Here is a 16,910-nt window from a genome sequence, read left to right as displayed (position 1 = left end):
TCTAGTTCTCATTCCTTTCTATAACACATGTGCACACGCGCACACACGCACACGGCTCATACGGCATTTGGAGATGGAGGCGTTGTTTTTATGAGATCCACTTTTGCTTCTGAAAGGAAGAATCTGTTACAAAGTCTATTCTGTGTTAGATTTGGTGGGTTTGGAATATAGGTGGTTTGCTTTACAAACATCACTACAGCCAAGTTTTTATTGTCGTTTGTTAGTGCTACCCTAGACAGTAAATGTTCAGTGGAATACTGAACTAGATTCATTGAAGTTGTTTAAATCCATAGCTTTAGAAGCCAGTGAGAAAAGACAGTTGTCTGGTGATGGCGTCAGCGGACCAGTCACGATTTTCCTGTTTCGTCAGCCAGTTACCGTCAGGGCTTAGGTTGGAAGTGCCTTGGTGAGTCCTGCTTCCTCATTTGTTGATTAAGACTGAAGGCTTCCTGCTCTTACAGCTGGAGAACGCCAGGCTGTCCTCAGAGATGAACACTTCCACGGTCAACAGTGCCAGGGAGGAGCTGATGGAGAGCCGCATGAGGATCGAGAGCCTCTCCTCACAGCTCTCTAACCTGCAGAAAGAGGTGAGTAGGCCTCTGCCTGGGGCAGAGTGGGAAGTTCACTGGAAGGCTGGCCACCTGTCATCACATAAATATCCCGTAGCTTGGTGCACACCAGCAGTCCCGGCACCTGAGAGACACGTACAAGGACTGCAAATTCAAGGCCAGCCTGGGTTAGATAGTGAATGCATGGCCAGCCTGGGCTACGTAATGAGATCTGTCTCAAAATCCCCTCTCCTTCCCAAAACACCTGAACAGCACCTTATTCCTAATTAATTAGGGGGTTATGTGGCGACCTCTGGATCCCTCTCCGCACACACACACCCATGGTGTGCTGAGACAGTGCTCAGTCTACCTCTGCGGCCCTGCTCCACTCTCTTCTTCTCTTCACACTTTGAAAACAAAATGAAAGAAAACAAAATTGTGGGTGAAATGCCTTTTCCCCCCCTTGCAGTTGAAATTACTTAATGGTTATGAATCTCTGCATCCATTAGTAAGCCACTGGCCTCAACTTACCCACAAAGCTCAGTGACAGTTGACTGCATTTCTGTTTGTTGATGGGAAGCTGCTGTGGCGGCATGGCTCCAGGTGAAGTGAATGTAGGCCTGGATGTGGCTCTGAGTCAGTTTCACACAGAGCGATGCTGGGTAAATAAAGCTGACATGTGGAATCACGTGGATTCAACAAACATTGCCGCTCTCTTTAGTTATGTGGGAAGTAATTCCAGCTTTTGTTTTCTTTCCTTTCCTGAGCAGAGAAACTTGTTTAAACTTTATGCTATTTATTGAGCAAACTTTTCTTTTTTCTTTCTTTCTTTCTTTCTTTCTTTCTTTCTTTCTTTCTTTCTTTCTTTCTTTCTTTCTTTCTTTCTTTCTTTCTTTCTACCAAAATCTTCTTAGAAGTATAAAAGCATTTCTTGTGAGCTTTGGAAAGTGAAACAGAAAGCACTCACCTGAAATAGGGCAATAAATAGCCAACACGGATTTTTATGTGGCTGCCTGTGCTCTTTATTACTCGTGTCATAAAGCTTTCCATTATCTCAGAATTAGTCTGGAGTTTTCCTGCTAGGAGTTTGAACTTTTCATCTAGCAATGATCAAGCCACAGACCATGGCGAGTTTAATGACTTGCCCAGAGGCGTCAGGATACCAAAGGGTTTTTCTCTTCCTTCCCAGGATTCTTTCATACCCAACTCTTGTTGAAAATGTTCTTTGAGGAATTTGTTCTCTGTTGCACCATCTGCCTCAGGCCTCTTGGGCTGCCCAACAAAATGTTATAAACTGTGCACATATGTGTGCACACATGCACCCCCTTCCCCCATCTCGGGTCTTCATGGTTGCTTGTTGAGCACGTCACTCACTGAGCTAGGTGCATAGGCCCTGGTTCAGGATTGGGAAGGCAAAGACCAGGGAGGACTGAATGGTGAGACTATATTTCCATTTCCTTAGATCAGGCTGTATCATGTCTTCTCGTGGTTGGAAGGCAAATACACATACTACTGAGAGCCTGTTTTATGAAAGTACTAACTCTCTTTGGGAGGAATCAACAGAAAGATCGTCTCTCTTAGTTCTGCCATGTTGGAGAGTAGGCTTTTCAACATGTGACTTTGGGGCAACATTAACTGGTAGCTTCTGGAAATGGGCCATTGTGCTCCTTCAATGAGTTGATCGATGCCAGCCACTCACCACTCCTCATCAGATGGTGCTTGCATTTGGCTTCACTTCTCTTGAGGCTGATCTTTGTTTTATAGCCTAGGAGGCAGAGACTGACTGTGGTTAAATAGTGGTAGGTCTGGGGACTTGAATCAGGTCTAGGTCCTGACCCAGTTTCAATCTTTTCCTTGTTTCTCCGCTGTTTTTACTCCTTCCCTATAAGTGCCTTCAGGTTGGTGGATTTTAAGCTGCCATCCTTGGGGTTTCTAGGAGCCTACTGCCCTAGTAAACAAGCTCCAGCTAGGTTCTACTTTATCAGGGCAGAGGGAATCTTTTCTTCTAGGCAGTACTGATAGCTTTTATGTGGAGGAATAAATGAAGACATTCACACATACATGTACGTGTAGTGTAGTCCTCAAACTTGCTGGGTACCTGGGCAGGCTTCAGACTTGCCCAATCTTCCTGCCTCATACTCCAAGTACTGGGATTGCAGGTATGTGCCACTGTATCCAGCTTGATAAGAGGTTTTGGTGATTGTTTTCCATCTTAGAAAAGAGAACAACAACAAAATACCTGCTTACTGCTCTTCTGTTGTGTGTCTGAGTGTGTTGAGTCATGGTAGTTTCTTCATGCTGCTGTTGGGACATAAGGCTTTCCTCCGGCCAATGTGACCCATCACTTATGACGTTCTTACATTTCAGATTGAAGCAACCTTCAAGAAATACTTTTAGAAGATAGGTTTAAGTGTATAGCGATATTGTTTTGGCACTAGGAATTTTGTACTTATGTTTGATCTGAGTCTGCCTGCCTTACAAGAGTCTACAGTGGCCACCAGAGACAAGTGGCTCTGGTTTTCTAACACCCAGCTCTGGGAACTGTTACTGCATCTGCATCATAAATGAATCAGACCACTGTGTTATGAATTTTAAGTAAGACTGGGAGCTAGCACAATGACTCAGTAGTGGTTAAGTGACTTAGTGTTCTCTTTGAAGATCCGGGTTTGGTTCCCAGAACCCAAAGTACAATTAAAAGCCATCTGAGTCCAGGCTCAGGGAATCTGTCACTCCTTTCTGACCTTTGTTGTCACCGGGCACTCATCTCATGGTCTACATACATGATCGCAGACAAAACACCCAGATCCATAAAAATAAATGAAGCTTAAATATAAATCTGAGATCATCGATGTCTGACATAAAGTTGTAAAGTTGAGGCAGGATCTGGAGGTAAGCTTGTTCCATCCCTTTGTTGTATAGTGTGGGTGCTGGCTTAGGCTAGCCACAGCTGTCTAGGAATGAATGGCAGATCTAGGGGCATTTGGGTCTGACTTTTTTTTTTACGTGTCTACAAAGGTGTAACCAGATAGTTAATGTAAAACTTAAACATTTCCATTTAAAATAATGAAACAACTCATAGTGGTTTAAGAAGGTTTTATACCCAGGTTGATTTTTCACTCTTAATTCTGCATTGTCAAAAGCACATTTGGTTTCGATGCATTGTCTCGGTGCTAACTTGTTGAATTTCTTCCCATTTATTTATTGTATGTGCATGTACACATGTGGAGGGGAGAGGATGATGTGTGTGGGAGCTGAGTCTATCTCCTCCTTCCATGGGGATTCTGGGGATTGAACCTCAGAGGGCAAGTACCTTCTGCCCTCTGAGGCATTGCACAGGCCCGGCCCTTCATTCAGGGTTTGTTTTGTGGCTCATTGTGTCCTCTGCATCCCACATGTGAAATAAAGTGAAGAGATTCAGGACTGGGCATTTTGAATTTAGCTTGTTTAGAAAGGAACTAGAGGCCAAGTGGACCCCTTCCAGCATGGTTCCGCAGTGCAGTTCAGTGGAGGATCTGAGGCAGCCGTGTGGTCTCCCTCCCTTTTGCTGTACCCTCAGTAGCTGGCTTGTGTGGAGGTCAGAGGCTGCTTTCTGGAGTTGGTTCCTCCCCTTTCACCCTGTGGGTTCCAGGCATGGAACTCTGGTTGTCAGGCCTGGTGGCAAGTGCCTTTACTGGCTGTATTGGCCAAATTTTAGATTCAGAGTAACGTAGAAACAGGACAGTCCTGTTGTTTGCTTGCGTTAGCATCTTGAGTTACCACAGGACATTGGTCAAATGCAGAAACTGGCAGCGGTGTATTGCTGTTGACTAGACTGTAGACTACATGGGTTCTGCCAATTTTTCTCTTGTTGCCTTCTTTCTGTTCCAGGGAACCACATACTTCCTACTTTCCTGGTCTACAGTCTTGTAGGATATGCCTGTTTTTTTCTTTTTCTTTTTTTTTTGTTTTTTCATGGCTTTGAGTATCAAGGAGAATGGGCCTGGTGTTCCTCTAGCTACTCTTGAGTCTGGGTTTGCCTAGTGCTTGTCACATGATTGGCCAGGCTGTGGGTTTCGGGTGACCATCACTGGGGATGTGTGACTGGTGGCGGTTACCAGCTGTCTTTTACTGTCGATAGTCAATGGTCTTTATTTCCTGCTGTCTGGACCACCAAGACAAGAATTAATAAGTTCCAGGTCCTAGTTATAAAACTGCTCTAGATCAAAGCCACCGAGCCACCTCTCTAGCTCGGCCACTCTTGGAGGTTTTGTTTTCCTGTGTTGCTGGGGATTGAACCCAGGACCTTGTGCATTTTATGCAGGGATTCCACTGAGCCACAACCCTAGGATCATCTATTTCCTGGTTTTAAAATATGCTTTCTGTTTACCATAAATTTTCTGTGTCCCAGCCGTAGAATCAAATATTTCTCCAAGAAATATTTACCTGATAATGGTTTGTGAGATCTGGACACGAGTGTGCTATTCCTGTGTCTGCTTCTGGGTCCTCATAGGACAGAGTTAGCGCTGGCCCCCAACACCCACACCTGCGTATCTGAGCATTTTCATGGAGCAGGTTATACATTCCTCAACACACATTTGGACCCCCATAGGGCAGGATACCCCCCCCCCCCCGGCCTTGTAGAACAGGCTGTTTACCCCCCCCCCCCCCACACACACCTGGGCCTTCTCCTAGAATGGACATGAGGTGCACGTGTGCATGCCTGAGCAAACACACAGTATGCTTTTGGTGTTGGTAACTGCTTCCTGGCCATCTTATGAAATAGATTGTGCACGCACATGCCTTCTCACAGAACAGGTTATATACCCCTTGTGCACACATGCACATGCTAATTTAGCATAGCCATAATCTGTAATTGTTTTTCTGTCTAGTCATATGTACTTATATTAAGTTTTTGTTTTAATTTTTTGAGACCAGATTTCTCTGAAGCTTTGGAGCTTGTCCTGGAACTTGCTCTGTAGACCAGGCTGGCCTTGAACTCACAAAGATCCGCCTGTCTCTGCCTTCAAGTGCTAGGATTAAAGGCATGCACCACAGTGTATTTATATTAATATTAAGTTAAGCAGAAATTCATGCACTTGTCTCATAATACTGCAGGGTTATTTTTTTGGCTTCTCACCTGTTTGTAACCTCTGTCTGGGAAATTTTGTTTTTATCATCTAGTTACTTGTTGAGCCCCAATATGTGCTTAAAATTTTGAGCCAGTACTTATTCAAGGAATAAATTCTAATAGTGCAGTATTTAGTACAGTGTCTTTAGATTTAACTTTGTTCACAGTAAGTCCCTGTCTCTGCCACTGGCGTGGATACTTGGGATTCTGAGGGCCTTGGCTTCCATCATTCTTTTTGAGCTGATTACCCCTGTCATTTCCTGAGGCTACTGAGAGGAATTCTGTCATGGAGAAATATGAGAGAATGATTACCCAGTGAGCTACAAGGTTTTGAGGATGAATTTCATGGTGTAGAATGTGATTTTTTTTTTTTTTTTACTCTGTATGCCAGATACAGCTTCTGTATTTCTGGTAACGTTTTTATACATATCACCACGTAGCACGTGTGCTTTGTAACTGAACAGGGCATGGTGGGGCTACCCTAAAGAGACTGGCACATTCAATACGGTAGCCAGACCCTTTTCTTTGGTTTTTAGAACGTGCCCTAGCAGTGTGTCAAAGCTTGCTCTCACATAGCCAGCACTGTTCCCTTTGGCGTGAGGACCCTGCAGGAAAGTCAGACTCGGGCTCCACGGCTGTAGGGGAAATGTTCATTTGGCCAGTACTGACAACTTACCCATACATTTCCAAACTTTAATTTGAGAAATAGTTATTTTTAGGCTTTTGTTACCCAAAGCTTTTATAAGAGCTGTGTTTTATATTTTAAGGAGTTGGGATTTAATTTCTCACAGTCAGGATCTTTTGAGCTCTGAGTTGGAGCTCCTGCAAAGCTGTGTTTGCTCAGTTCAGGAGATGGTTTGAAATAGCTGCCTTGTACTCATGTTGGAATGGTCCTGGAAAGTGAATGTGCTCCTTTGACTCTGAAGTCTAGAGCGTGTTTGGAAAGGATTCAAGAACTGGAGGACATGCTTGCTAAAGAGAAAGACAACTCTCGCCGCATGCTGTCTGACAAAGAGAGAGAGATGGCGGAGATAAGGGACCAGATGCAGCAGCAGCTGAATGATTATGAGCAGCTGCTTGACGTGAAGCTGGCCCTGGACATGGAGATCAGCGCCTACCGGAAACTCTTAGAAGGCGAGGAGGAGCGGTAAGGTTCTCTGGCATCCCGGGCCCACAAGCTGGGTTTGGCTCTCTCTCTCTCTCTCTCTCTCGCTCTCTCTCTCTCTCTCTATCTCTATCTCTATCTCTATCTCTATCTCTATCTCTTTCTCTCTGTATTTTAGAACTGCCTTAATTCAAAGCCTGTCTTCTGTCTCATTAAGACATTTATCATTTGTCTTAATGAACAAAACAGCCCAACTAGGATTTACTATCCATGCAAGGAACTCAAGCATTCCATCCAGTGCTCAGGAGATCTCTGAGTTCAAGACCAGCCAGGGCTACATAGAGAAACCCTATCTTGAAAAACAAAACAAAAATAAAACCTAGTATATTCTCCAACATGAATAACAACTATTCTAAGTGGTTTACATGTCTTTGGGTACATATTTCCAAATGTATTACACGGAATGAAATTGCATTATTAAATGCTCTCACTTGTAAGGAAAAGAAAACATTTCTTTTAAAAAGAAAAAAAAAGTGACTTTGAAATTTTCCGTTATCAGTTTTAAATAGAAATAGACATTTTCTTTAAAGATTTATTTATTATGAATAGTGTTCTGCCTGCATGTGTGCTTGCACACCAGAAGAGGCCATTTGACCTCATTCAGATGGTTGTGAGCCACCATGTGGTTGCTGGGAATTGAACTTGGGACCTCTAGAAGAGCAGCCAGTGCTCTTAACCTCTGAACCATCTCTCCAGACTCTAGAAATAGATCTTCATTTATTGTTATTACTTTAAATATCAAGTGGGCTCTTTAATTGGAGATCTCAATTGCTTTAGTAATGTGATAGAATATCCCAGCATGACTGGATGTTGCTTTAGGTAAGACATTTATTGGTCTTGTCTAACATGGTGAGGGATTCCTTGCTTTAGAAATGCCCGTGGAGAACAAAGCCTAAGGGAGGCAGAACTTTTCTTCCCTGTGCAGGTTAAAGCTCTCTCCAAGTCCTTCTTCCCGGGTGACCGTGTCCAGAGCGTCGTCCAGTCGCAGCGTCCGCACCACTCGAGGAAAGCGGAAGAGGGTCGACGTGGAAGAGTCAGAGGCGAGCAGTAGTGTTAGCATTTCCCACTCAGCTTCAGCCACCGGGAATGTGTGCATTGAAGAGATAGATGTTGATGGCAAGTTTATCCGCTTGAAGAACACTTCTGAACAGGTAAAGGATGGACCTATCTCCTCAGGTCTGGTTTGCAAACTGCTGTGGATAGCAATGGCTATTCACCGTGTGTGCTTCCGTCTTAGACTTTCGTGGCCTAAAGATTTTCTTTGTTCTTTTTTGTTTGCTTTTGGTTTTCTGAGACTTGGCTATCCTGGAACTCACTCTGTAGCCCAAGCTGGCCTCAATCTTACAGAGATCTCTCTGCCTCTGTTTCCCGAGTGAAGGGGTTAAACACATATGCCAGATTTTCTTTGTTCTTTTTATGTTTATTTATTATGGTTGTAGGGTTGGTGTCCATGTGCTGGGTATGGAGGTTAGAGGAGTCGCCTCTCCTAACACCGTGTGAGGTTCTGGAATTGAACTCAGATTCCCAGCCTAAGATTTTTTTCTTTGTGAATCTTGGTTTATAAAGCTGCTTGACCTCTTGCCTAGACTTGGCCCTTTCATGATGGCCTTTCCAAAGATGAAGCAGAAGTTTTCTGCAGCCAGATTGGCATAGTCACAATTATTAATAAAAGCTTTGTAGAAGGATGTGGATGCAGGCAGGTATGTTGAAGGAGCTTTTTCCTCGCAAAGTTAATGAACAAATGCTCTTTATCTGATTCATATAAACATAGTAATAACATGAATCCACTAGAGGGATTTCTGAGGTTTAGAACTGGGACTCTAGGCTCTCTGGTAGGCTCTCTGGTTCTCATGATGAAACTGTGAAGATGTAGGTGGTGCGGGAGGAAGCAGAGTTCAGCACAGGGAAGGCAGTGTCACTTGAAGCTAATGTTCAGGGTCTGCTAAAAATTGTGAGCTCACTCCCTTTCTTACCAGACTGTTTAGTAAGTCAGAGACTGGGCTCTGGGTCTGGTTGGCCATGACTTGGAAACAGAGTAGCCACCATTGCTCTAGCTTGGTGTTTCCAGATCCTAGAGGCGTGGTTAGCCTAGAGGGGAGCCTGATTGCTTTGCTGTCTTGCTGCCTCTTTAGCTTTAAACCCTTAGTAACAGTTTTTAAAAAGATTGTTACTTTTGGGCAAAGCTGGCATCCATGCAGAAGATTAAAAAAAAATTTCCCTGTCAGCCGAGAGATTGTATGGTTTAAAACTGAAAGCCATCAGACATTAGTTGTTTTGTTTGTGATTTCATGGCTCAATTTTCTTGTAAGTCATGAGGGCCTGTCTGGTTATGCAGGGAACCCTAGGCTTTGCTGTGTTTTTATCTCTCCCCCTGTTTTTTCCCCTTTAAAATTCAGAACCTTCCTGGTGGGGTGCAGTGTTCATGGAGTTACTCTTTATTTGGGGGACAAAGTTCAGTGCCTATCATGGGAAGGCCTTAGCTTCGGAGCCTGTATGGGTTCATGGATCTGATTATTTCATAGTTTTCTGTATTTGTAAAGTAACCTTGTCATATTGTTTGTGACTAGGATCAACCAATGGGAGGCTGGGAGATGATCAGAAAAATTGGAGACACATCAGTCACTTACAAATATACCTCAAGATATGTGCTGAAGGCCGGCCAGACTGTTACAGTAAGTGAACTCAGTCATTGTTTAACTTCACTGTCTTAATCACAGATAAAATAGTTATAATGGAAAGTGAAACAACAGCTTGGCTGAAAGGTCAGCATTTTAGAAAAGGACCGTAAATGTCTTTACGTTAGTAAGTTATTATGTGTGCTGTCAAAGATTAAAAATTCTGCCTTAAGAGTGGCGCAAAGAATTGATTTTTTTCTCTTTTTTGGTCTGTGTCAGTGGATATGAAATAGGTCCCTCTTGACTGATGCTTCTACCTAATGCAGTCCAGGATACTGTAGGCATGAAGAATTGTAGGGAGCCAGTACCAGCATCAGCCTAAAGCAGTGGCTGCCTAAATTTCCTTGGACCAACTTTAACACGTTGATACCTTGGTTGAAGTTGTGGGATTGGATTTCAGCAGCCAGATATTGTTGGCTGCACATGCCTGCAACTCTTTCACTTGGGAGGTGACAAACATTGCAAGTTGGAAGCCACCGGGGTCTGCATATTAGCAAGACGTTGTCTCAAATAATATGTTTAAGGTGGAGAGATGGACCAGTTGAGAGCTCTTTCTGCAGATCCAGCCAGGTGAAATCCCAGCATTCAGGGGAAGGTAGACATGAAAACTCACCACTAGCTGAGGAGCCCTTGGCCTTTGATAGTTGTGGGGGAAAGAGACTCAGTTTCCTTTAATGTCTTTGTGACTCCTCATAGGCTGACCACATTCCAGCTGGGCAACACCAACTGGGCTTGATGGGGAAAGGGAACAAAAGTCGTGTAGCTGGGAAGGGCTGGAAGGAGAAGACAGTAAGGGGAAGAGCTGGGGGCAGGGCAGGAATATGCTCAAATTACTTTATGTGAAAAATCTCAGGAAGAATTAGAAGAAAATAAAAGCCAGGCCTTTAACCCAGGGCTAGGGAGGCAGAGACAGCTAGATCTCTGAGTTTGACGAGCCTGGTTTATGGAGTTCCAAGATAGCCAGGGATACACAGAGAAACCTAGTCTTAAATCCAGAAACACCCATTTGCTACTTTTCCCGAGGACTAGTTTCAGTCCCAGCACCCATATTAGGTGACTCAGAAACCACCTGTGGACCTGGTCTACAAGAGCTAGTTCCAGGACAGGCTCCAAAACCACAGAGAAACCCTGTCTTGAAAAAATAAAACAAAACAAACAAAACAAAACAAAACAAAAAACCCACCTGTGGATTCAGCACTAGGAGACCTGACACCTGCCCTCTTCTGGACTTCTGAAGACACCTACACAGATGTATAAATGCAAACAAACAGACCACTGCCCCTCAAAAATGTCCTCCCAGGCAGGGATCGTGTAGCAAGGGACCATTTGTTTTGTTCCCGGCTGCCTGGCAGCTCAGACCCGAAATAACCACACAGATACTGTATTAATTAAATCACTGCATGGCCCATTAGCTCTAGCTTCTTATTGACTAACTCTTATATCTTAATTTAACCTATCCCCATTAATCTGTGTATTGCCATGTGTCAGTGGCTTACTTGCAAAGTTTCAGTGTCTGTCTCCTGTGGGGCTATATGGCTTCTCTCTGACTTTACCTTTCTCCCAGCATTCAGTTTAGTTTTCCTTGCCTACCTAAGTTCTGCCCTATCAATAAGCCAAGGCAGTTTCTTTATTAAACAGTGGTATTCACAGCATACAGAGGGGAATCCCATATCAGGATAGTACCCTGGTTATTCAGAGTGCTAGACTTTTGGCATAACATCATTTAAGTTTCTAGATTTTGAGAGGTGGGCTAAATGGCATTCTAATTCTTAGTTCTAACTTAGCTTTCTACCACTATGTTCTAAAGCACATTTAAAATAATAATATGCTGAGTTTTAGAGAAGTGTAAATCAATAGTAAGCAAAAGATTCCTTTGGTTTTACTTAGCAAGCAAATAAACAGGAAAATCTGTTGTTTATTGTTTTCAAAGAAGGCATTTCGTCCTTGAAGAATGTAGATGTGACTGCTCATTGCTTTCATGGATTCTTAGAAAAAATAGCAAGTGCTGTTGAGTGTGGTGACCACACGTAGAGTCCTGGCTCTTGGGAAATGGAGGGCAGGGGTCTACGGCCATTCACAGCTACACAGTGAGTTTGAGGCCAGCCTGGGCTCTATGAGGTCCTGTCTCAAGAAAACAAAAGGTACCTATTTTTAGCACATTTACACCACACGCGCAGACCCTTCATTTATTTATTTAATTTAATTTTTTTCTTCTTGAGACAAGGCCTCTGTAACCTTGGCTGTCCTGGAACTTGCCCTATAGATCAGACTGGCATTTGAGCTCAGTTTGCCTCTGCCTCCCAAATGTTGGGATTAAAATCTGACACCCCCACACCTGTCTTCCTCTCCCTGCCGAGGTCTCCCTCTATCTACAGCCCAGGCTGACTTTGAAATGATCAAAACTCTGTCTTAGCCTCCCACATATTTATAATTTTTCTCGGTACAAACCTTACTATTTAAGATGAAAGGCTCAGAATGCAGGTTAGAACTCTATAAAGTATAGAGAGCTTTGACATCTCTCTGAAAATAGCAGGGGTTAATTTTGTAATAATGGGTGAAAATGAGAACAAATATCCTAACTGCTCTATTCTTCTCTTCAGTAATTATAGCGAGAGAAGATTGCTTGGTTCTATTGTATGTCGTAGGGAAACTGCATAATGTGTTTAAAAGAATTTGCTATTTTAATTCAGAAGGTTTAGATTTGAATATTCTCTGGCTCTCGTAATGTGGAGCCATTATGCCAATCATCTGCCTTCCCCGCTGGATGTACTACCCCAGAGACCAACACTGTAGGTGTTAGGTAGAAGGACTGTTAGCCTGTGAGATAACGCAGTGCATTTTTTTCTTTAGTAGCTCTCATTGTGATCAGCTTTTTGGGACATAGTAGTGAGGGAGATTTCCCAGACATTGTACAAGGCAAATGCAGGATCAGCCCAAATACCAAGAGCTGAGATGAAAACCCTATGTATGCCTTTAAAAATTTATTTATTTATTTATTTTTTTTTTGAGACAGCGTTTCTCTATAGCTTTGCAGCCTGTCCTGCAACTCGCTCTGTAAATCAGACTGGCCACAAAACTCAAAAGAGATCCACCTGCCTCTGTCTTCTGCGTGCTGGGATTAAAGGTGTATGCCACCACCGCCCAGCCTTGTTAGGTTTTAAAAACTTAGAGTTAATTCTGGAACTGTTGTTCAGAGTATCGTATCAAAGCAGGTCATAGTGGGACCCGCCTTTAATCTCAGTACTGAGGAGACAGAAGCAGGCGGATCTATGAGTTCGAGGTCAGCCTTGTCCACAATGAGCTCTAGGACAGTCAGGGCTACACAGAGAAACCCTGTCTCAAAAAACAATCCCTCCCCCAAACAAAAGCAAAACAAAAACTTATATCAATAGAAAATTTCTTAGTTAAGTGTGTTAACCCTTTCCTCAGTTTGTGAGATGTGGGTGCACAGCATATCTTTTATTTGATTAGCCACATTTCAGGCACTGACACCTCGAATTGACATGTTATTCCTCACATTAAACCAACTGTGTGACTCTGTAGACCAGTGAAAAGTACTGCCAGAAGTACCTAAAGCTGGTTCAGGTCCTGTTGCGTTTTCCAGTTATATCTGGTAAATGCGTCTTTCAATTTGTAATGCTCATGGAAGATCTTGATACCTCCAGGGGCCTTTCTGCCCAGAACTAGAGGAGTAACTTGGTATCTGTAGGGTGCACAGGTCCAGTCACCTCCTTGTGGGGGTTTAGGTACTCCTGCTCCAGGACTGAAACCCCAAAAAGCCTGGTTTTCCTAAGACAGTGACTTAAAGGGAGGAAGTGTGTATGGAGACTCAGAGCCTCCTGCGTGAGCTTGAATCTGTCATTTGCATTTTTGGTGATCAAGTCTTTCATAACCAACAACCAGTTCAGTTTTTCTTTATTTGTAATTTTTGAAGATTGGGGCTGGCTAAATCTGACTGCGAGGACAGTGAGACCACAGAGGTATAATGATTTGTCTAGGATTTATCTATTTGTCTAGGTTTTCTTTTCCTTCTTAAAAAGACTGTGTCTTTGTACTGCACAAGGTTTGTCCATGCACATAACCCCAGGGGCCGACCCCAGATTCCCCGGAACTGGGGTTAGATGTGCTCAAGGGAGCAGCCATGTGGGTGCTGGGAACTGATTCTGGGTTCTCTACAAGAGCAGTGCACACTTCACTGCTGAGCTCTCTTTCTCTAGCCCTCCCTCGATACTTGGGGTTTCTGATGGCCATTTTTTCCCATTCTTCCTGTTTCCTTCTGCCAGGAAGTACTTTTAAAAATACGGCAGAATTTCTATGTTGATGAGGGAATGGATTTATATTCTTTGGTTTATTTCAATAGCAATTATGTTTTACCTGGAACATTTCCTGTGTTCTCTGTGGACACAATCTGAGATACGCTGGGGCACTGTGACACTGCTTCCAACTGGGGACGAGCCACTCTCCTGCATATAGACTGTTAGCTATAGAACATCATCTGTTGTTGAAATTGGAGAGGTGTGCACATGTTTGCATGTGTGTCTGCCTGTGTCCGTATCTCTTGGAAGGTGACCCTTGACCCATAGAGAAGAGGTTCTCAACCACTGGAAAACACATTTCTGATGGTCTTAGCAATTGAGACACCGTTAGTAGCAAAATTTACAGTTAGAAGTAGCAACAAAAATAATTTTATAGTTTGGGGATCACCACAATGTGAGAAACTGTATTAAAGGGTCACAACATTAGGAAGGGTGAGAACCACTGCCCTAGAGCAGTTAATTGTCAATCGTGCCATTGAGGGAGTAGTTAATTGTCAATCGTGCCATTGAGGGAGATCACCACAATGTGAGAAACTGTATTAAAGGGTCACAACATTAGGAAGGGTGAGAACCACTGCCCTAGAGCAGTTAATTGTCAATCTGTATTGGTCATCACTTCAGCGATCCCACCTGCCATAGGTACCATTGTTGCCCATGTTTGTGGATGAAGACACGAAGAAAACTTGCTTTGGGTCAGCTGTTTCGTGGAGTGGCTAGGCCAGAGTGTGGCAGCTTTATTTCAGGGGCTTATGTGTCCATGTGTTTATCATATGAGGAAGCGGAGGCCTGCAGAAGCTCTGAATTGTGCTGACCACAGGCAGCTGGGCAGACAGTTCACAGACCATTAGAGGAAGAGTTAAAGTCTCATCGTGTTGCTGAACTTGACATGTGTGAGCCCTGGGCTCCGGGTGTACTTAAGTCCTTTCTCTCTTCCAGATTTGGGCTGCAAATGCTGGAGTCACAGCCAGTCCTCCAACTGACCTCATCTGGAAGAACCAGAACTCCTGGGGCACTGGTGAAGATGTGAAGGTTATACTGAAGAATTCTCAGGGAGAGGTATGGCCATTCTTCCAGTGCTGCTCTGGCTGACCCCCATTTCACCAGTCCAACGTCTTACCAGAATCCCATTGAAATGTGAAGTGACTGAAGCTTCAGTTAGACCAGAGCTGCCAAGTGATTGATACTGAGTAAATGGAAACTGTCGCACATTGGAAATAGTGCTTTAGAGGGTATTGATTTATTAGCACAGACGAGGGCCCAGTTGTCCTTGTCAGGGTCTGTCTCCACTGCATGCTGACTTTGGGCTTTGAGTGATTTCACCTCTGAATGTTCACATTTTATCAAAACAGCATCTGATACAGAATGTTTACCTGGTAAATGCTTACACTGTTAGCCTACTAATAGCCTTACTGTGCTAGCTCTCAGCGCTCAGGAAACTAAGTGTAAGATACTGGCACGCACCTTTTGGGTACTTTTTGGTATTTTCTCCATGTGAGCCCTAGGATTCTTGTCAAAGAACTGTAGCTGCATTTGATGTCTGCTGTAGGACTCGGGTTCTGCATTTAATGCTGTTGTTTTGGTTAGGACAGGCTGATGTTTATGGGCTGATTGCGTTTGTAAAGACTGGCTTCACAGAACTGAAGTTTCTGGCTGGGCCTCTGGCTTCCTCCATCCTCTACACTGATTCAAGTCCACACAGAACCTGTGCAGTGCTGCTAGTAATGAGTGCTAATCTGTCCCGCTCCCAGCTCCTGGTGGAATGAAAGGTGCTGTCTTTGTGTCCGCACCGCTCAGGTGGTCCTGCTGCCACCGTGTCCCTGAGGTGCAGCAGTTGGCCTCCAGCTTCTTTTATTCAGCGTTTGTTTAGCACCTTTTCTTTGCTCAGAGCTAAGATCTTTAAGCAGAGTTCATGTTGAGTTTTATAGAGAATTTAGTATGCCAAGTGACTTGCACAGAATTTTTAGTAACAGAATAGGACAAAAAGCATTAGAAACTGCTCAGCAGGTATTTCAAATTGGATCCCACTAGCTCCCCTGCAGGAAAAATTGAAGGTCTACTAACTGCTGCTAATTACACAAAATTCACTAGCTAAAGCTGCTGATGGAATGGCTTTTTAAAAAAAATCCTTGATACAGCCATGCTGTTCCTTAAGCAAAGGAAAGGGCCTCTTTCCCATGGCTTCTAACTTGAAGTTTGCTATCTTGCTTCTAGGAGGTTGCTCAGAGAAGTACAGTCTTTAAGACAACCATACCCGAAGAGGAAGAGGAGGAGGAAGAGCCCCTTGGAGTGGTTATTGAGGAGGAGCGTTTCCACCAGCAGGTACACTTTGTTATAATTCTGATGACACGGTATGGGTGCCCTTGCTGTCTGTGGCCCGAGCAGTGGCAGGTCACCGCTGGGTGTGCACTCAGCCAGCAGTGCTCGGGGCAGCCAACCTGGTGCCCTGGGAAATGGAAGTCTCTTTCAGTTTTGTTTTCTCTTCAACCTTTGCTTTTGTCACTTGTTTTCTGGTGTAGATAGATAACGTGTTGTGCTGGACATGTATGTTACTTGCAGATGCGCAGATTAATTAGCTCGTGTGCCTTGAAGTTTATTTTTATTTATTGGAGTCTGAAAAGTTTGTGCTACCAAATGAGAGCAGCATTCCCATATAAGCTCAACAGAAAACAGAACCTAGAGTCGCGCTGAGCTTCAGAGCGGAGCCAAATTCATTGCTGTTATATTAAGTTGCCATTCATTAAGTCATTGTAAGAGTTTAGCTAATGCATGGGCTTTGTATAAATCTTCAAACAAACCCCAAATTCAGCTTTAACTAATTAAATTTGGAAAAAATATATATTAATATAACTAATGAGCTTAGATTCTCAAGCTGTCGAGCATGGTCATTAATTGGTCTCTTGTTGTCTGCTTGTCTCCATAATTGTAATCTAAGTTGGCCTTGTTTATTAATCGGTGTTCTGTTGTGAAGAGACACCATGACCAGGGCAACTCTTTTTTTTTTTTTTTTTTTGGATTTTTCGAGACAGGGTTTCTCCGTAGCTTTTGGTTCCTGTCCTGGAACTAGCTCTTGTAGACCAGGCTGGCCTCGAACTCACAGAG

At 43.6% G+C, this 16,910-nt stretch overlaps 1 protein-coding gene across 1 annotated transcript in view; it reads left to right on the top strand.

Moving 5' to 3' along the window:
• The window catches only part of Lmnb1 (lamin B1), a 45,326-nt gene that overhangs the window by 25,764 nt on the left and 2,652 nt on the right, over window positions 1–16,910 (top strand). The window contains exons 5-10 of the mRNA XM_075968633.1: window positions 462–587; window positions 6,582–6,802; window positions 7,746–7,971; window positions 9,388–9,492; window positions 14,748–14,867; window positions 16,023–16,130. Coding sequence (XP_075824748.1) covers window positions 462–587; window positions 6,582–6,802; window positions 7,746–7,971; window positions 9,388–9,492; window positions 14,748–14,867; window positions 16,023–16,130 — 906 coding nt within the window. The remainder of the gene's footprint in view (window positions 1–461; window positions 588–6,581; window positions 6,803–7,745; window positions 7,972–9,387; window positions 9,493–14,747; window positions 14,868–16,022; window positions 16,131–16,910) is intronic.

Source organism: Microtus pennsylvanicus, chromosome 4 (assembly GCF_037038515.1).
Source record: "Microtus pennsylvanicus isolate mMicPen1 chromosome 4, mMicPen1.hap1, whole genome shotgun sequence".
NCBI lineage: Eukaryota > Metazoa > Chordata > Mammalia > Rodentia > Cricetidae > Microtus > Microtus pennsylvanicus.
Note: the sequence above shows the minus strand (reverse complement) of the source record. Positions and strands in the feature narration are given on the sequence as shown.